Genomic DNA, 21,958 nt, shown 5'->3' with positions numbered 1-21,958 from the left:
CAAATAGCAGCCAAGACAGTGATATTTCAAAATCTTTTATTTTTACTTTTTTCAGTCACACCAACATTTGTATTGTCAAAAACTTCCCGAGTTCAAAATAATTTGCACGAGTCACAGTCATATATAAATCTGTTCTACATATCTGTATTACATTTTTGTTTAAAATAACATTCATGTTAATTGGCTTAATCTCTGATTAAGTCAAATCTGAGTCCCCTCCTGTTCATTTCACAACTATTATAAATGTTTCATACTTTGTCTGTTGTGCAGGATGAAATCAACAAAGCAGTGCCAGTTTGAATCAATCCATGTCCACAATTTCCTCTGTTAATCTGAACACCCAGCAGGTACATTTGAGTAACTTTGATTCAGCTGGCCTGTTATTCATAGATTTGTGAGTGTTTGCAAATACGATGCAGTATCTGTCTAAATTAACTGCATTTTAAATTTAGACTCATTAAAATCATCAGTCACATAAACTAATATCAATCTCTAGTGCATCAAATTAGAGTGTGTGATGAGGGAAAGAAATGCAGGAAACTATGTGGTTGCTCTTGAGTCTCAGCACAAACAGACAAAAAGCACAGTGAGCATATTACAGTATGGAGCAATCCTGTGTTCGGATCACCATACTCGGGTCCAAATCGCTGGAATGTCTCTGAATGAAAACAATTTGACAGAAAATAAGATATTACAGGGAAAAAAAACTGAGAAAGAGAAAATATCCGCATCACACAAGACATGACGAGAACGACTGCAGGAAGAAACAACAGAATGGAAGAGATTTAAGGGTGACCTGTTCTTTAAGTAACTGCTGCTACATTCCTTATCCTTTCTTTTTTTGCAGAACATTTCAGGGTGAACATGAACATTTGCTAACCCATGTTTTCCTTTTCGTCTCTTTTGAAACTTCTGAAACACATAATTTGCACCTCTCTAAAGTTTTCTTTATCACTTAAACAACGAAACATGGGGCTGGAAGTACAGTTGAATTTTCACAGATGACAAAGTACATTTCATATCAGCTCAGCTTGTCTTTGTAAGTTTCCTGATTGTTGTAAAATGTTGTGCTTTGAGCAGATATAATAAACACAAGTCCTACTAAAACTAAAAGGAATAAAGGGACAGGGGGAGGGAATTATAAATACAAAATAACTACTTACTGCCTACTTTGTAGAATATGCACTAAACGGGTTTGGAAATCTATTTGAACTTTGCCAACCAGATGTTCATGTTATTGACATTTAAATCAATCATGCATCAAACTTATACACACAGACGATCATACAAAAGACACTAAAAGCAAGGGTAGACACACGCACAATACAAACACACACACGCATACAAAACACACAGACTCACTGAATCTGAGAACAGATTTCCAAAAGACTGTTTTTAAGTCCTAAAAACACGTTTTCAGATGCGTTTCTAAACCCTAAAATGTAAATAATTTCTACCAATAATTAAAGATTTTTTTCTTTTTTCACTTCATGACGTGGCTAGAGAGCAAAAACCATTTGATAATTCCTAAAAAGTTGCTTACTTGCAAGTTTATCATGTTACAAACACACTTTGTTACAGCGACGCCACACTGAGCTCTGTGCATCAGTGTGTGTGTGTGTTTCCTGTTAGGCTTTGATAAACCCAGATGTGCTTACACACACACACACACACTCTCACAGATTATAAGTGTCACATCTGTGTGGGCCTTTTCTTGACGGCATCCTCTCTGAAGGAAAAACAAAGAGGGAGAGGAAGAGATACAGGGAGAGGGACTGCAGGATCAACAGGACGTTAACCCCACACGTGTATTTTGATCGTCCCTCGGGTTTAGTCCATAACTCCGCTTGCTCTCCTGTTAGCGTGCCACCTCTACGTCCCGCCATTGTACGAGTAGTCTGCCTTGTTGTGCATCACCAACTTATTGTCCACAAAGTAGAAGCTGTCCGACTGTGTCTCATACGGGTGCAGGATCATCTCTCTGACTGCAAGCAGACAGAAAACATTGCAGCTTTTAGAAGACCGGCTCCTAATCTACTCTGGTCAGATCAGAACAGAAAATAATTTTAAAAAGTAAAAGCAACACCTTCATTGGGCCTATTATGCAACTGAATTGCTAAAAATTTTATAAAGTAGGTAGTTTTAAGAGAAAAAAAGTGTAAACCCAATGAGATGCATAGCTGTCATTCTAAAATGATTGAAAGAAGTAAACATAATGTGACTTTAATACATAAATAACTGGTAAATATGTATTCAAGACACACTGAGTTCACTTAATTCACTTGTTTGACTGACAAATATGCCCTGTAGTAAATTCACTATGTTGCTTACATTAAAACTGTGTCATTTACTTAGTTTATATGTCATTACAATACACGATAGGCTAAAGTATTTTTGAATGTTTTCTCCCCACCCAACTTAAGCTGACAATTAAATATCTGAGTAGCTACTCGATAAAGCTTCCTGAGCACCGAAGCTGTCAGGTACTTCCTGATTCTCAGGAAGCTTTGGTGGCTTCTTCTCTATTGCCACCATGAGGTTGCCAGTTGTAGTTTTGAGCAGGGCTGGACTGGTAATCTGGCATACCAGGCACTGGCCGACAGACCAGCGCACTGGCCAATGCCTGGTATTGCAGATTACAGCATTTTGTCCCACTCTTCTTTAGTTCATTGAGGTTTGAAGTCATTTGTTTTTTCACAGCTCTCTTAAAGTCCCACCACAGCATTTCTATGATTTTGATGTCTGGACTTTGACTGGGACTTTTTCCATCACTCTATTGTAAAGTTTCTGCTGTGCTCTGGATCGTTGTTCTGTTGCATGACCCAGTTTTTGCCAAGCTTCAGCTACCAGACAGATGGCCTCACATTTAAGTTAAGAGTACTTTGGTACAAACCCTTTATTGAACAAGATTTATGGACTTGTTTTGTAAAAAAATAAATAAATAAAAAAAACCCAACCCAAAATTGGGTCTGTGGCTCAAATTGGTTGAGGAGTATGGATTTTTTTGCCCATGTTCAGACAGCAGTGCCTCGTAAAAGCCTTGTGCTACCGTGAAAGAGTCTGAGATGCTGCTCTTGGGTTCTCTGTAGTTTATCTAAGCATTGCACCTTGTGGTAAATATGCTGGGACATCCACGCCTGGGAAGATTAGCAAGTCCCTTGAATGTTTTCCACATGTAAATATACTTTCTCACTTCTGAATGATGGACTTCAGATGATGACTTGGAAATGACCTTAAAACTCTTTCCCAGACTGATGAGTAGCAACAACTTTTTCTCAGATATTATTGCTGATTTCCTCCTTGGCATTGCGCAAACACACACCTGATTGCCCCAAGCCTGCAAACTGTCAAAACCTCTGCTTTTATAGAGGTGCTAATACTTGCAGTTCATCAGTTATTCAAGTGCATTTTTTTATAAGCACTTGGCTTCTCCTTGCCCTATTAATCCTCGTGGAACTTCTTACTTGATTAAGACCTGCTAAGGACCAGATGATTTTCTATGATATATATATAAAGCCTTAAAAGTTCAGTTTAATTTATATAGTGCCAAATGACAACAATAGTTGTCTCAAGGTGATTTATATTGTAAGGTAAAGATGCTGGAATAATAGAAAGAAAATAGAGAAAACCCCAACAATCATATGACTCCCTTTGAGCAAATTCTTTGGCAACAGTGGGATGGAAAAACTCCCTTTTAACAGGAAGAAACCTCCAGTAACCCCAGGCTCAGGGAGGTTCAGAAAGAAGGTAAACAGCATGTGTGCATGCTGTTTGTTCCACAAGACCTATATTCTAGTGGGTGCACAGACTTACTGATGTCTTCAGACAGAGGTGGGAACTCGTAGATGTGTTCACAGGTGTTCTTGCTGCTGGGCATGCAGAAGCCAAACTCAAAGTCAAAACTCTTGAGCAACTTCTCTCTGAAATAGTGCCTCTCAATCATCCTGAAATTCTCTATCGGTCTGTCTCCGACTGTGAACTCAACACTGGAAGGAAAAACATACACAGACAAGGTTCAATCTTTCCTTTGTTAACCGTGTCCTTGTCAATAAAGATTCACACACATTCTCACTTACGTGGCTCCAACTTGCCGCAGTCGGAGAAACGCAGGGGTGAACTGGTAACGGACGAATCGGCCGGCATTTGGGTCAATATCCCTCTTCTCACTTCCTTTATCTGAAGTGAAGACCAGTTTGCATGGAGCAGATTAAAGTACAAGATAAACCTTCGTAGATGGAAGCCTAATAGAAATGGCAGATTTATATTGTGCTGGATGGCACCAAGTAGGAAAAATGTATTTATTTGGTGAAGAAAAAGGACAGATTTGCTTTCCTAACGCATCTTATAATTTTTGTTGTCTTCCTTCAATTTGAGCCCTACTTTTGTAGCTTAGTTCCTCTAAAAGGATGGGCTGTGGTTGACTCTGTTTTTAGAGGTAAATAGACCAAATCACTACTCAAACTACAGAAAGTACAAAACACATTATCAACCCCTCCTGCAACGCTCTCACTTTGAAATCTCCTAATGTAAAGAATATTTATTATATATATTATTGTATTTAACAACAACTATAACGTAATGTCTCCCGTGAGCTGCTGATTGGAAGCTGGTGAATAAACAATATCGATTTCTATTTGATTAATTAGCTCACAACAGTCATATTCAAAGGGATTATAGAGCTGTAGCTACAATATAGTGTATTCCAAACAATTTCTTAAATATTTATGTAGTGTTTGAAACTCATACGCTTTACAGCATTTCATGATGGAAATTTCTCTTTTTTTTAATAAATAGTTGACAATGAAATATATGAATGCAGAAGACAGAAGACTGACCTGTAGACGGGGGTTTGGTGATTTCAAACAGCACTGTGCCGGTCTCCATATCTCTGATCTTGAACCTGGTGAAGTCGATGTTGTAAATGTTCTCCTCTGGGCTACACAAATAATCTGAGAGGGGGAGAGGAAGGAGGTAAAATAGTTATAGATTAGACACAAAAATGAGAGTTTGCAGGAAGTTTACTCCCTACTAAATACATCTTAAGGAAATAAGTATGTCTGGGTATTGAAAATCAATACCTTTTGAGACTCAGCAAGCAGAGAGTATTAAAAATTCACAAATAGCAATGGAAGGGGAGGACAGATTGTGTGTTTCCTCATCTTATTTAGGAGTAAAAGGTTATTTTAATCAACCTGAAACCTCCAAGGCAGTAAAACAAAATCAGTGTAGAAGTGCAAAAAAAGCAGTCTGCTGGTCTTCACAGGTCAAGTTGAGTTTGTCTCTAAAACCACAGAGAACTTTAGAACAGAGAAAAGGGCGTTTGCTGCCTGGTACAAAACCGCTTCCGTCTCATTTTCAACTTTCCAATTAAGGTTAAGCAGTAAGCAACATGACTGCTGACTGACACAAGAGGCTGTGGCTGGTAAATGTTTGTTAGGCGTCACGTCCACTGTTTGTGATGTGCCTTTTGGAGAATTGGTGCATAACTGTAAACACTAAACATTTAGTCTTTTAATAATAACTAGGACTCCCACAGTCAGCCAGGTGTAATCTCAAGTGTTTTATTAGAGCCATTTCTCCATGAATACACAACTGAAAGGGATCATTTACAAGAGCTCGGTTTCTACTTATTAGCAACTGACTAATGTCTTAAAAAACTATCTTGCATTGTTGGCACAAATCCTGATGAAAAACTGTTAGAGGAGCCACTTCCTCACAATTGCAATTGCAGGCAAACACCCACAAGCACCCAGTAAGAAAGAGAAGTGAGTTATTTTTATTCCCTTAATCCTTCCTGCCCTTACCAGGCAGTGTCAGTGCTTATTAGACTTCCCCAGCAGAGCAGACACTTCCTGCTTCCTGGCTGATCTGATACCACGGGAAGGCGAAACTGTAACATCTACCTATCGGCTGCATGTATGATGAGGGGAATTTTTTTAATGGATGGGTCATTGAAGGCCCGAGGAGCCAAAACAGAAACCCAGAGTTAGAGCAGGGCGATATGGCCAAAAATATTTATCACGATATATATTTGAAAATTTGCGATAACGATATAACTGACGATATATTTGATGCGAGACAAAATACAACTCCACAACATTAATAGCGCAAAAAGACAACCTTCCATTTATTTTCACTTAAACAAGAAGCTGGTTTTTATGTACATTAAAGCTTTATAAAAATGTAACAGTGCAAATGCAAATTCCTTGCTGAAAGTTTAACCAAAAGGCATTTCCAGTAGAAATGGGCTGACATATCCTGAGCATAACCATGTATAATATCCACTGAAGTTAAAAAGAGGTGCTTTGCAACATTAAACTGCAGTGTGCAGTACGTATTTTTTGGACCATAAGGTGCACGGGATTATAAGGCACATTAAGCGAAACAAAGCAGTCAGATAAATCAAACTTTATTAAACTCATTCTTCTTGCTTCCTCCACTTCTGTACCATTGATTCATTAATGTTGAATTCTCTGGCAGCTGCTCTATTCCCATGTTGTTGCAGTATACTAATGACTAACCTCGTATTGTGGATGGATTATCTCAGTTGTTCTCCTGACAGAAGTTTGGTCCGTTTACAGCATCCTGCCATGCGATTGCATTTGTCTCTAACTATCAGGAACTTTAACGTAGGGCTGCTCAATTATGGCAAAAATGATAATCACGATTATTTTCACTGAAATTGAGATCACGATTATTTGACGATATTTATTTAACCCTTTAAGACCTACTATAGAACCAAGTCCACCAGAGCTTATATTATTTTTTTACATGCTGTAGTGCCATTTGTGGGAGCATTTCAAGTTGCTATACATCAATACAACTGTTATAGCCCATATTTTAATAATATGTATGCATTAAGTCCATAGTAATTACATAAATTGCAAAAAAGTGCAATAAACTACAAAAAAAATTGAAAATCGCTTTTGTTTTGTTTACATATATTTCTACTTGGAGAAATTTAAGAGGCTTATCCCTCAAAACTTTAAATACAATAAAGTTGCAAAAAATAGTTTACAACAACAGGAAATTTATTTTGAGTGTCTTCATAGTTTTATTTTGGAGATACAGCAATTTTTATATACTGCAGGAAAAACAAAAAACAATCCTATGATGCAAATTTGCAAAGAAAACAGCATGTGCATCATTTCACTGTGGGAAGTGTTACGAACAGCTGATAGGAACGGCAAAGCGTGTTTCTGGAATATTATGTTTTTGTTCCTGCAAGCGCTTTTTATGCAATTTTTGCAAAGCTATATGTGGAACGAAACCGTGACCGAGGACAAGCTGATGGCATCAGATGTAAGTACAACTCCTCCGGTTTCATATGGAAAACAAATTATTGCGCTAGCTTACACAGTTCAGGTTCTACAGGGATTTAAAAATAGTTACGCAAAACGGAGCGTGCTGCTCTGACCGGCTTTAAAGGGTTAACAATGACTTTAAAAAATAATATAAAATAGTGCGCAACACCACTGAAGTTTTTTTTTTTAAACTCTCTTTTCAACCAACGGCAGTCACTCTCCAAATAACTTCTGCTTAGCTTTCCGAGCTTCCCTCGGGTCCTCTTAATCAGCGGTCTCCAACCTTTTTTGCGCCACGGTCCGGTTTATGCCCGACAATATTTTCACGGACCGGCCTTTAAGGTGTCGCGGATAAATTAGGGAGGGGCTAATAATCGGCTCAGTCATTTTTAATGATCGTTGAAAGCCCAGATCGTAATCGTGATTAAAATTCGATTAATTGAGCAGCCCTACTTTAACGTTAACTTTTATAAGTGGAAAAGTGTTAGTGTTCGTCCTCCAGCTTCACTGTTTATGTTATGCTAACATAGCTGTGTCGCTAGCGATCACGTAGCACATCATTATATATCAGCTAGCCCAACTTCAGTAACCCTACAAACGTCACTGCTGTTTAGTTTCCTGTCTTCATTTATGTTGGAAGTGATAGCAGAGCTGTACGTTTGAATTTTTTTCAGAAATCTTTCAGTCAGAACATGCAATATCATGCTTAGGTAACTAGTGAAACTAGCGAGCTAACTTCCGCTAGCTTCCTGCTAACTTCTAACTCCGTTAAATGTAATACATTTTGTTTTCATGGATGCCTGGAAGTTAAACTTTATAGTTACACCTGGTAAAGTAGCAATGCTGATCGTTTTATTAAAGATGAAAGAATTTAGACAGTTTTTAACTCTCAGTGATGCTGCAGTGTTGTTTGACCTGAAGCATACGGAGTTTAGGACCCAAATTACTCCCAGATTTAAGAGCATCTTAGTCCGACAAATACGACAATAACAACGGCCGCTTGCATGTTCTGCAAAAAAATGTGCTTTGTCGTGTATCTGACGGACAAACACCAAACCAGTTCCACATCACTGAAGTTGCACCATTTTTACAAACCAATTCTGGTTCATCTGTTTCACTCAACAACCGGCCATGTGCATATGAAAACAAAGGCACTGCGTATGCGCGTTTTACTCCCATTCTATCGCGATATTTCATTTTCCTATCGTTGCCTAACATTATACCGGTATTACCGTGAACGGTATAATATGGCCCAGCCCTACCCAGAGTCACACAGCAAGTTTAAAAGATGTCACAGTGTTTGCCTTGTTTGATCTTAACAGATCGGCACTTGTCGCTGTATGTTCTGCAGTTTCTCTTGATGGGCATGCTCTTTTCACACGCACACATACACACACACACAAACATGCACACATACTCATCTGCTGTGTCAGCAGACGATAAGCCAACCACATCTGCCTGCTCAAATCTGCAGTGAAACAGTGGGGACACTGCTGCTGCCTCGGGGATGATTAATCGCTGAAGAGGCAGCTCTGACTGACCAATCAGCCCACCAGCTGTTCTTCATAACACACTGACAGCTAGAAATGCCGGATATCTCCAACACCAAATAACACATCTGAGGTCAGTGTGCTTCCACTCAAAGTTTAGGAAGTATGAGTTGAATTCAATTAAATTCTATTCAATTTAAATAGCATCAAATCACAACAACAGTCGCCTCAAGGCGCCTTATATTGTAATGTAGACCCTACAATAATACATTCAGAGAAAAACCCAACAATCCTGACCCCTTATGAACGAGCACTTTGGCGACAGCGGGAAGGAAAAACTCCCTTTTAACAGGAAGAAACCTCTGGCAAAACCAGGCTCAGGGAGGGGCGGCCATCTTCTGCGACCGGTTGGGGTGAGAGGAGGAAGACATGGACAATAGAATAGCAGGACCACAGCTACATAGCCTGCTGTAAGCTGCAGAAATCAGGTGGTATTTTTGACTAATAACTCCTTGCTTGAGGTGGCTGTAGGACAGTAGTTCTAAGTCACAAACAGCAGATAGACTCAGTGCGCCTGTTTCCCACCAACATGGTGCCTCCGAGCAGCAGGGCTGGCTCACTGTCAGCGGACACCAGAGTTGTGCCTAAACTCTGGTTTCCACACAACCAGAGCTATGTTTAAACCAAACATACCAAAAAGCATTTCTTTAAACAGAAACAATGGCGCACTGAATGCTGCTTCATGTTACACAGATGTTACACCTGTGGTAGGTGAGTCACTGTGTGTATTGTCTTATAATGCTAATTCCGAGCATAACTTCGGTAATGCTTCTGACACGCCCACTGAATGAGCAACAACCTACAAAAAAAAAAACAGTTGTTGGACATTGTTTTCAGGTCTGAAGGTCTTTCAAAGTTTTTCTTTAGACATTGGCTGCTTTCTCAATCATTTTTTGTCCAGTCCTTGCACCTGACCATTTCTAGAAGAATGCAGTTTTGTGTTGTTTTATAGGCCACTTCACACCGACCTATGAATCATTTAAGCATAAAAAAAGCACCTAACTCAAAGGATGAAGCAGTGTTCTGTCTGCAAAACGGGCAATTTAGCTCACAGCCAAATTGATGCCTTTATTTGCTCCCATTTCTGTAGCCAAAGATAACAATTTGACGACATAAAACGTAGTTATCAGATGAAAACTTGGCATGTTTCAGAGGCCGTGTGTCCTCATAAAAATGAGGAAACTGGACAAGTGGAGGACAACAGAAGCAGAGACAGTGACAGGTGATACCAAACACGCTGCCAATGCATTAAAATCTTACCTTATATAATGTCTTTCAATGTATCTTTGCACGTTTTAATAAATCGTTGGACCTATTTCCCATTTTCCTATCCAGCTGTGAAGGAATGAGGGTGGCTCACAACTGTAGTGTAAAAAAACACAAAAATGAAGAGTGAAAGAAAATAGATTTCGAACTGACGTTTAACAAGTTGCCCCACATAAAAGAATCGAGTAGGAAATAATCAACCAAAAATAACCTACATATTAACTAGTAGCTTAGTAGTAGTTCACCAGTGTGACTTCATGGTGAATGTACCTGGTTTAACGTGTTGGCCTGGAGCAGTCAGGATGAGAACTTTACTGAGCAGGAGCCCGAGAGTCTGTTTATTTCAACGTTAATCCCAAATGGAGGATTATTCACAATGCACCCCCGTGTGTTATTCCTCATGTTTATGTATGAAGCATCCCCCAAAGAAGAGCCTCACCCCCAAGTCGCAGCATGTTGTCAACTGCATTTACTGCATGCGGTGAGCGCGCCTGACAGAGTTGACGTTATTCACTGTGACACTGTGATGCCTTTGCTACTCTGTCAGTCTGAATGCTGAGGTCGGCTCTTCTAAACACATCAACTCTGCATACCCGGCTTCATTTAGTACCACACAACACCTGACCATCCAAACCGCCTCAACACACAGACATGAAACAGTCACACTAGCATAAACATTCCCAGCAACCACATAATTTTATTTAATAACATGCAATATTTGTGCCTGCAAGGTGTGGGATTTTTATTAGCAGATCTGCATTTGTGTGTCTGTGTGTGTGCTGCACACATGTATAATGTAGTCTGTTGTGCCACAGCTGGTGTTGTCCTTGTCCTTTTGCTAACCTACTGCTAATAGTTACCTTTGAGCCTCCTAATTAAGTCCCATGAGGACAATGAGGCTGAAAGCAAGACAATGGATTTGTTGTGTGAGACTGTCTGTGGCTCAGTGTCCTTTCACAAGTGTACGATCTCACTTTGCCTTAAACACACACAGACACCAACACACACAGAGCCATCTGAGGTTAACTTGCTCCCAGAAAGAAACGAAGCTGCCAGCAGACTTCAGTTTTTCACTGCCAGCTCTTCTTCTGGGCTGTGAACACCTCCAGACAGAGCATGTCCCAAGCTTTTAGAGTTTGTGCGTATGTGCGTTTGTGCGACTGATCAAATTTAAGTGAATTCAAAGCGTGAAGTGAAGTGGTCACCGCAGTCAACACTGAATTATGGTACGTGCTGAAGATGACAAAAACCTTAACCATTGAGTGCTCGCTCTGCTGCTGGGAACAGGAAACTCATCTGAAAACCACTTCTCAAACTTAAATGTCAGCTGCTTTTAACAAAATCCTCAAGTAGCTTCTCACTTCACGTCCTTCACAAAACAAAAGTTTGCTGATCAGAGCGTTCAGTGCCTTATTCCCACTTCTTATAGGTGCATCTTATTCGTGCACATGAATGATGCCTCGTGCTGATATTAAAGTATGTCCTCATGTTATTTTACAGCTTCGCTGCACACATGAATACTAGAAAAGATACACACAGTGAACAGGCTCTGTTTGGATGATGAAGTATTTCCTTTCATTTGTTCACCAGCCCACATTTTAGGAATCGTGGGTTTAAAGGGGATCTATCAACTTCATTTTCAGATCTATCTTTTTATTCTTGGACTCTTGTAGAAAAACTTTGTATGGAACAATGCTCATTGATCATATACTGCCCTTCAGTTCAACCCAATCCATACCAAGCCATTAAGCTAATTTTCTTCTCTCTTCAGGCCAACTTTGCTCTGATTGGATACCACTTCAGAATCAGAATCAGAATCAGAATGGGGTTTATTGCCAAATGTTGAGCAGGTTTACAACATTAGGAAATTGCTGCAAATATACTTGCAAATATTAAGTTTGACCAGCAGGTGGGTGGGGCTTTCATGTTCACATATTAAGGATATTTGCTCTCCAATATTAAAGAGAACAAATTAGAGCATTTAGAGCAGTCTGAAGCCTCAGACTCAAGAAAAAGAAAAAAGGCTGTAGAGGAAGAGCTGAGCTGTGATTTTCACCCACTTGCAGGGTTAGCTAACATAAAGGAAATGCTGACTCAGTCTTTGGTCAGAGGAGTCTGAAGTGGCACTCTGGATTTGAAACAATTTACTGGAATGATTTGTCAAAAATATGCATGTGTCAAAATGTTATCTACTATTTGAGTTACATCAAATTACTGTAAACAGTTTATCTTTATCTTTTTCTTAATTTACTGGCCAAAATACTTCTAATGTCCCTCCCTCCAAAATTCAAGCTGTGTTAAGGCATGGTAAGGTTAACATTTACCAGGCCACCTGCCCTACAGGTAAACATGAAAAGACACCAAAACCAGAGAGAGAAAAAAGCAAGCAGGGGGTGGAAACAACTGCATCAGAGAGCAGCAACAGATCCAAGAAAGAGTTGGCCCTCAGGGAGTGAGGAAACCTCACACCCCCAGAGAGTTTTCCATTAAATATCCTCACAGGTGGGCCCGGTTGTGCCAGAAAGGTTTAATGATGGATAAAGGAAAAATGCAATAATTTAAAGCAGCATCTTCATAAAAACAAAATAAATAAACCGAGTCTGTGACGCTGCTACTCTTTCAAAAGAGGAGGTAAATATCTTAATAAAAGCCTTTAAAGCTACACACACACACACACACACACACACACACACACACACACACACACACACACACACACACACATACAGAAAAAGATGCCTTCTACAGTAAACCAGAAAAGTGCTCCAAATTTAATAATTTTAACTTAAGGTGATTTCAGATATCTGTCCTCCTGAACATTCCCTGCAGAGATCAGCAGCTCCGAGTCGGACTGGGTCAGGTTCACAGTTCAACACATACTGCGCCATGTGGCCCAATTACACCAAAATAAACAGTTCTGAGCTTGTTTTAGCTGTTCACCCAGTTAACACTGGGACAGAACAAATTTAAGGAACCTTCCAGTATCAGTGGCACATAAAAAGGCTCATAAACACAACAGCTGAACCTAATAATGGTATCTAGTTCAGCGTGTCCCTCTTTAGATGCTGATGGATCGCTCCAGTTTATGTTTTTTCTTTACCCTTGCTCATTAAACAGCACTTAAACAGCACCGTTAAACTGAAATACCTTTTCCTGTAAATGACAGCAAGAAATGTCACAACAAAAAAACTGACAAATTAAAAAACTTAGGCAATAGATAATGATTTCAATGATTGATCAACAAAACGAAAAAGAAGAAGAAGCTCAAAGAGCATGCAAACAGGCCTGTTTAATGTGTCATTGTTGGTCATGTGACAAATGTCATATCATCTCTCAGAGAACGAGTGTTGAGAAATTGTGCAACAGCTGAAGGGGGGGAAGACTTTCTCATCATGTGTTGCTGCTTGTTTCACTGACAGACCACAGAGGCCACATAAAAAAACATGAAGAGGAAAAACCTTTAAACTTGTGGCTGACCTGACCTAAAAGTAAGACTCTGAACCAGAACCAGCCTGAACTTTAAATACTGCATGAACAGAGATGCATTCGTTGTCTGCACAGTGCATCTGCACAGCAATGATTATTAGATCAAAATAGTCAAAAACTAACTGCTTACTTTCTTCCTTTTTTGGGTGACATGCTAGATATAAATATTCGAAAAGCTACATTTTATTTGTCTTTAAAGTTTTACATTTTATAAAAGAAATTTTTTTCTTAAAAAGCTTTTGCCATAAAAAATATCGGGCATCATCCTGCACTTAGAGTACATAATAATACATGTGAATGCCAAAGAAAATGACAGCAACCTCTTTGTATTCTAGTGAGCAGCAATCTGCCGGTTACGTAGGTGGGATGAGGAAGGCACTTAAGCCCAACTCAGCTCACATGGACTAATCCGGTTTAGTTACTCGTATGAAGGCAAATCCAACTAATCATTAGAGAGAGGGGGCAGGGCTGAAACTGTGTGTGTGTGAGAGAGAGAGATTGGGGTGACAAAGCAGGTGTGCTGTAAGGACAGTGAAGAGAAAGGCAGGAAGAGACGAGTGGCTAAAGAGACTGCAGATGTTGAATGACCAGAACCTGCAATGTGATGATAAAAGATGTGAAGCTAGAGGAAGAAGATGTGCTAAAGTGACATGTCATCATTACTCAGTCTGAGGGACAGAGGTTATTGGAAATGTGTAAAGTATGTCTACAGTACTGTGTGATGAGCAGATGAGCAGTATCTCTAAGTTACTTACTTTAAAAAAATAAGAAAACCTCCAGTAAAGAATTGACACAGGACCTGAGAGATACATCTGGCCCCTCAGCTGATCCTCTACTGTTCACCCTCATCAGAAAATAGTCTCAGCTGAAGGATGTCTGTCAAGAAGCCATTCTTAATGGAGGGAAACAGGGAGAAAAGGCTGAGGTTTGCCATTACACAAGAACTGGACCTAAAATCAGTATAAACAGGTCTGATGGAGGTATGAATCCAAATGTGAAATTTTTATTCCTTACATAATGTGCACATTTATCATCATTAGTATGTATGGTGGATATCAAGAGAGAGCTACAACATTGAGTGTCTCCAGACTGTAAAACACACTGGAGGCTCCGCCATGGTTTGGGACTGCAGTTTAGCCAGTGGTGTTGGGGATCTTGTCAAAATCAATGAAAAAATACCATCAAATTTTCATCCACCAGGCATCTGGAAAACACGTGACTGGCAACAGCTTTATTTTTCAGCACGACAATGACTAGAAACACACTGCTGGTGCAGTAAAAGCATGTCTGGATAGACAAACACACAGTGGAACACTATCAGTCATGGATTGGTCTCCCCAGAGCCCAGATATCAGCAATATTGAAGCAGAGAAGAAGCAAAGAAGAGCTCTGAATGTCCTTCAAGAGGCCTGGAGAACTATTACTGAAGACTACTTAATGAAATAAAAGGAAAAACCCACTAAGAGTTCAGGCTGTGTTAAAGAATTAAGGTGGTCATAGCTGTCATATTCAATTGTACAACCTCGGCACTTATTTCCCATTTTATTATACTAAATAAAATGCATTTTATATATGTAGTATTTACAAAAACATTGTACTACATTGTAGTAAACATAAGTGAGCCATGTTGTTCATATCTTACAACCTTGATAACAGTGTGATTAAAGATATTTAAACATAATCTGGTCTTCCCAGGGACGGTAGATGTAAACGAGATTAATTTTGCTAAAAGTCTGTAAAAAGTTCATTTAACTTTATAGTACGGAAGATTTAACTGCATCCCACCTGCACCGATGCACTGTTAAAATAGTACAAACCAAAAGACTAAGGTGGGTTGTTTATGCTCTGACTGTTTAACAGAGCTTGTGGGTTATAAAAACGTTTATTCAAATCATACCTCGGTCACACCTCACAGGTCACAGGTCGGTTCACACGGTCATATTTCTGTGACTGCTTCTGTCAAATGTCAGTGCAGTCAGTCCTCTTAAGATAGTCAGGAAGTTATACTTATTAAACCACTTTAGTGCTATCGATGAGTATGAATGAACATCACAGCAGAGAGCTGACCAATGGCTCAATGGCTCCAAGTTGTCTGTATAAGAAACCCTAACACTACATTCAACCCATCATCCACTCATCCTCTAGGAAGGACTGTATCCTACAGTTTGACTAACTCAAGTCATTTGACATTGGCAGTCTTTATTTTGTGTTGGAGAGACACTCAAACGAAAACCTGCAGCAAGTGGGGAAGTGGTTCACATGCTGCAATTCCACTTCACTGAGTTTGGAGTGCAGAAAACGTCAGATCGTTACTGGCTGCAGAATTGAAGGTCATCCAGAGGATGAGACAGCGACCAATGCTCCAGAACTATCGCTCGGGTTTCTGTGAAAAAGTTCCTGTCATATTCAATTTTGGCAGAGACAAAGTTCATAAAATTGTATTATTTAATCTTTCAGTTAAAAAAATTAAATCCATGTCATTTTCTTCTACTCATTCAGTTCAAGGTCATAGTTGGGCTTGAGCCTATCCCCAGCTGTCACTGGGCAAGACTCAGGATACACCCTGGGCAGGTTGCCAAACTATTGCAGGCTAACACAGAGAGACAGATAACCATTTGCATTATTGGTCAATTTAGAACCCCCAGATAACCTAACATGCACGCCTTTGGACTGGGGTAGGAAGCTGAAGCCCCAGCAGAACGTAGCGAGCATGCAAACGTCACCCAAGCCAGTCACTGGAATCAAACCCAGGACCTGCTTGTTGTGAGGATATGTTGCTAACCACCACCCCACTATGCCACCCTTAAAAAGAACTCATGTGTACATAAGCCCCAACATGCACAAAGACTTGAAATCCAGCCACAGGCGTTTAAATTCTTTTTATGATTTATTAGGAAATAGATGAGTAGTTATTAACCACAATGATGCACTATAAGCTGTCCAAATCACCCAATCTTTCCTATGCAGATCACTTTCTTAATTAGCTGTTTGATCAGAACAAGCTTCTTATTTTGTTTGTCCATCAGACCAAAATCATCAAATGCTCAATTTACCATAATATGATAAAGTCAAGCAGCAAAATCATCCCATCTGAGAAGCTGGAAACAGAACGTTAGAAGCAGCACAATAGACCTGTAGAGTCATTAAAAATATATTCGTGTGGTTGTTATCAAAAAAACTGGGGGGCAGAAAAGCCTTTGAGGAAGTTCACAAAGACTCCAAGCAGCACCTGAGCATTTGCTAACCCCCTTTAATAACATGTGTATGAGCATTAAATCCACTCTGTAAAATATCAATAAATATAGAGGAGGTTGGGTGTGGAGAGCTGAGGTAACGGACGCTGTTTACAGGAGTATAATCATCGGAGTAACAATGGTGTCAGTGTTTTAATGCCTGTGCTATTGAGCTGCCCAAATGTGAAACAGCTGATGCCAATCAGCTAAAACAAGCTTATCCGCACTGAACTAATGCTCTGCACGGTCACACTGCCACTGCTAAACTCAAAGCAAATACTCACTCCAGTCGGCATGACTGGTTTATGTTGTTTAGTATCATCCACGTCATCTAATAACCAAAAAGAAATTAAAATAAGTGAAGACATTTCTGCAGCTATTTAGGAAGTTTTTCCACTACATTGTTTGCACTCACCAAACTGAAGCAGTCCATAAACTTAAAACTCAAAGTTTAATACTTTTGTAACAGCCAAAACAATTAGTGTGAAGTTTCAATAATTGTATCAACAAACACTTAATTATGTTGGAAAAATACAGCAGATATACCTCAGGCCTCTCAGGGTTCTTATCTATATCAAATATGGTGGTTGTCTAGCAACCAAAGTTTATGCACCTTCAACACCAGTGTCTTTTTAATTTCACAATAGTAACAACTTCTTTATATACACAAAACTTTCAATGCGCGTGACGTATTTGACATAACTGTATCGCCTAGCAACCACATAATAACATTAGCCTGTTAATATGTGGTTGTACTTGTAGCATTAATGCACCTATAACACATTACAAAAGCACAATTTTAATTTAACTTTCTTTATGTGTGACACTATCTGTGTTGCCTGGCAACCACAGACATGGCATGGGTGTGTACTAGATTTAATAAACTGTAACATTATGCAGTTGCTGCTTCTGTGTAATAACAACTCGCTGCCTTTCTTTGTGACTTTGGGTTCTGGGTTACTTTGATAAACTGTTTTTTTGTATGCAGTGTCGTCACAGAAGTGCCAAAAACTGCAGTTTCTCCAATGGCCACTTGAGGCCTTAAAAGCAAGTCAGTCCTCATAGACACCTAGGTTAAACTGCCCCACCTACAGCAATAACGTGTTCACATTTATAGCAATTTGTCCCCATTCATAACAACTACATATTGGTGATACATCTACATGTATCACCAACATGTACCAACAAGATGAAATAAAGTGTGTTAAAACTGTTGCTGCACTTTTAAGAGAAACATCTTTACATTACAATATCCTGGTGTGAAGTGTGGCCAATCTAAGATGCATGTGCTTCAGTTTCAGTGAGTTTATTTCTAATTTGAATAAGTCTGTTTGTGCATTACACCCAGTAACTTTCTGGATCTTGATTGCTGGCATTGCACAGTAATTTAGCATGTCACCCTCTCATGAAAAGCCTCCCTCTAAAAAACTAAGAAGGAGGCTAAATGTTAACATTAAAGTGTTGAAATACAGAGACCAGAAATGTATGTTGGTGGCTGCAACATTTTATTAACTTCTTATTAAGTTCCAATAAGAAGTTTCATCACTTAATAACTGACAATTTAAGGAATGTATATTCTCTCTCCCTTTTTTTTACACTGCAAAAATAATAATTAAGAAATACAGCATTTTGATTCCCAATGATATACAAAGAAATGCAGCAAATCCTCTCATATAAGAAGCTGGGAAAGAGAATACTGGGCAGTTTTTCAGTATGTTTGCTGCAAAATGATGTGTTTTTTCAATTGTTTTCAGAGCTAAACAAAACAACAGAAATAGCAGTTAGCTGCTTCCCCATGAGACACAAAACACAATCACAATGTCAGCAGGGGGGCCTTTCTTACCGCTCTGAGGCTCCATGCTGACTCGACGGATTAAGTTTAGGATTCGGTTAAGAACAAAATCAGGATCAAATCAGTCAACTGGGTAGAAAGCCCGTTCTGTCTATGCAAATCCCAATCAGTCTCAGCAGCTTGCTTTGATTATGAATGGAGGGCAAAACGATTAGTGACATCTTTACACTGCAAAAAAAAAAAGCTACAAACTGAAGTTTCCCCTCGTGGGATGTCAGAGCTCCAAACAGGTTCAAACCACTCAATAACAACAAGAACAACAAAAACCTCTTTAACTCAAGACTGTTGTTAAATCTGGCTTGCCACTTAGAGAGGGACTCAATTTCAGCCACTAACAATCTGCAGCAGCAGAAAAAAATAGTGACAAGTCACAAAACAACAGAAGGGCCTCGGTGGCTCTGACATCTCAGGAGAGCACAGGATGTCTCCTGCTTGGTTTGACCACCAAAAACGAGGCCAAGCAAGCGTGAGTGTATGCATATCCAATTCTGTCCGTACAATCCATAACCTACACTGTTTAACATGGGAGAGGGGGCGAGGAGAGCAAGGAGGAAGTGTGTGGGAGAACAGAGATGATGCACGCTCCACTGGCTGTAACCAAGGGGAGATGCTTCACGTTGCTGTAGTGACTCAAGCGTGTATCCACGTTGCTGTGGTGATTCACACATGCCTCCTCTTGCCTCCAGCTATGACGCTGCGAGATAGGAAAGTGAGTTTCCAAGACCATAACGGGGTCCGGCGTGGGAGTCAGAATCATTATGGTGCTCGCCTACGTGTCCCTGTGCAGCAACACATCACACACTCACTTATGGGATCACAGACTTGCCGATTAAAAACACAAAGATGCGCACACGTGTTCTCGATGAAGTCAAAACAAAGCTGAAATTACCCTAGTGTGTGTCTAATAATAGACTGCATAATGGACAATTAGAGAAACTACTAGAGTTTTCGATGGCTGTGAGCAAGATGAGCTAATGGATGTTCCCAAAGCTCAGTAAGCTGTGATTATATTGGATTGGACAAGCAAAGACCCATTCATCATTACAGCTTTATCGTCCTCTGTTAATCTCATGCGAAACAAGAAAATAAGGAAAAGTAAAGCAGGGAATGAAGACAGGTGGAGGTTCCTCCGCTGTAGGAATATTTTTGAGAGAAGTGGAATGACAAGCGCTCACTGTATTGCTTGTGGCATCTCACGGGTGCATGTGAAATGAAAGCTTTCAGAGAAATAGAGAAGAACTGAACATGCAGAGGTGAGCCTAAAAATCCCCATGCAAGTTTCAAAATAGCAGTGAAAACATCCCACAGAGCATTTGCATGTTATCACACTCAGTATGTAATGCAAGTATGTTGTGTAAGTGAGGTATTACACTGGCCTTCAAATAGTCAAATGTCCCGCTGCCACCTGTTAGCTAACTAATAATAAATGTAGGAGTTCTTGTGAACATAAGAGCTTCCTGCCTGCTTCTCGGATGTTTAGAGGTGTGACATAATTAAAAAAAAACAGATGCATTAAGTAATAGGCTAATGTCATAAGCAGATTTCTCATCAGAAGGTTATGAAAAGGAACAAGCACATGAGTTTAAAAGTACCTAAAGAGACTAACATCTAACAGTAGGCGAATGTGACTACAGAGAGTCGATCATGATGTTTCCTGCATTTATAAACTGGCTTCAGCTTAAACAGCAAAATACTCCCTTCACACACTCATTACAGTGCTAGCAATAGGGATAGCTTATTATAACAAGTGTATTTATATAGTTTTCATACTTCTTTTTAAGCTTGTTTGTTATAGCATATTCACATTTTGCAACTTGTACACTGGCATGGGATATTTTTTCTTTGCCTCCTGTTTTATTTACATGTTTACTGAAGCAGAGGAACCACACAGACTGCTTTGAATGATGACCCCTGGGTCACCCAAACGTCTCCAGCTAAGACGCCCTGCTTAATTTAACAGAGATTAAAATGCAGAGTGGGTCGTCCAGTCTTTCTTTTGATCCCGGTTCAACATCTTCACTTGCACGCTGTCTGCATGCACCACATCATTCACCCACCTCCACTGCTTAACCTCCACATTACAGTGGTGGGCTTGCACCTCCACAGGTCGCAGGACTGAGATGCCATCAGAGAGAGCTGAATGCTCCTCTGCGCACAAATTGTCAAAAAACGTACACCAGCAGCTCAGTGGAGAGTGGAACTCCAGTGACGCTTTATCAATAACGCTTATTCAATAGGGCCTGTATGGATTACATAAATAAGGGGACACGATAATGACGTGATGCATGACTCATACAAGAGCACCTTTGTCCCCCTTTTCCCACTCACCTACCAACACAAGCAGCAGCAGCAGCAGCAGCACTGAACTTACTCTCTGTGATCTTCTGCAAGCCAAGAACATCCTCCGGAGTGATCACAGTGCTGGCGAGCAGTTGCTCCTCGGTGGTCACCGGGACCCCGACGTCGGTCGAGTTGCAGCCTTTCTTCACTTTCATCGCCGCCGTCTGCTTGGGGCTGCCGTTACTGGTGCTGTCTGTGCCGCTGTCGGTGCCTCCGGCGTCTCTGGCTGGATTACTACCGGCGGGCTTCTTAGCGCTTGATGGGTCCTGGCTGTTGCCTCTGCTGGTGCAAGAATAGCTCATTCTCCGCTCCTCCTCCCCCCTCTCCTAACCCAGGGCTTCCAAGATAGCTACAAAACAGTTGCCTCCCTCCTCTCCCTCCCTCACCGAAAGATGCAGAGTTGCTGCCTGTTATCCGGTGCTTAATTCAAATCCGCTTCGTCTTTCCCACAGCCTGTCTCTGCAGACGGAGTGTCGTGTGCGAAATGTGCCCCGGCTGTCTTCCTGCTCCAGCGCAATACGTGCGGAGAGCGAGCTGTCCTCCACAGCGTCAAACGCAGTTTGTGTTCTGTCAAGTGAAGCTGGACGTTTGTGGGAAAATCTGCTGGGTTTGAAATTAAAAGAGGCGGCAGATGGCTGTTGCCGTTGACGAGGTGGAGGAGGAGGGGAGAGAGAGCGTCTCAGTGGCGCAGAGACCGGCTGGTGCTTCTGCGCACAGTCTGCGCTACAACCGAGTTTTGCGCTCGGCAATCAGCGCGACAAACAGCTGATTGATATAAAACGTCTCCGATATTTGCAGCTAGTGAGGTGATTATTTGTTGATGGCGCAGGGGAGATATTAACCGAACAGCAGGCCTGTGTTTGACTGCTGCTTTGCAGGAAATGGCTAATTGCCAGAGTAACTAATTTGCCTCAATATTCACCAAAA

At 40.4% G+C, this 21,958-nt stretch overlaps 1 protein-coding gene across 1 annotated transcript; it reads right to left on the bottom strand.

Moving 5' to 3' along the window:
* Positions 1 to 40: 40 nt before the first annotated feature.
* Positions 41 to 21,732, bottom strand: unc119a2 (unc-119 lipid binding chaperone a2). Its single transcript, XM_085420898.1, has 5 exons — positions 21,063 to 21,732; positions 4,836 to 4,949; positions 4,077 to 4,176; positions 3,814 to 3,986; positions 41 to 1,985 (listed from the first exon to the last, which is right to left on the bottom strand). Exons 1-5 carry the CDS (start codon positions 21,331 to 21,333, stop codon positions 1,873 to 1,875), a joined length of 771 nt encoding a protein of 256 aa, XP_085277024.1. The 5' UTR covers positions 21,334 to 21,732; the 3' UTR covers positions 41 to 1,872.
* Between the last annotated feature and the right edge of the window lie 226 nt (positions 21,733 to 21,958).

The sequence above is a fragment of the Rhamphochromis longiceps genome, linkage group LG10 (genome assembly GCF_057381845.1).
Source record: "Rhamphochromis longiceps isolate RC_006_pf linkage group LG10, R_longiceps_female_GT1.1, whole genome shotgun sequence".
In the NCBI taxonomy this organism is placed as follows: Eukaryota; Metazoa; Chordata; class Actinopteri; order Cichliformes; family Cichlidae; genus Rhamphochromis; species Rhamphochromis longiceps.
The sequence above is the reverse complement of the archived record's forward strand: the minus strand, read 5'-3'. Positions and strand labels throughout refer to the sequence as shown.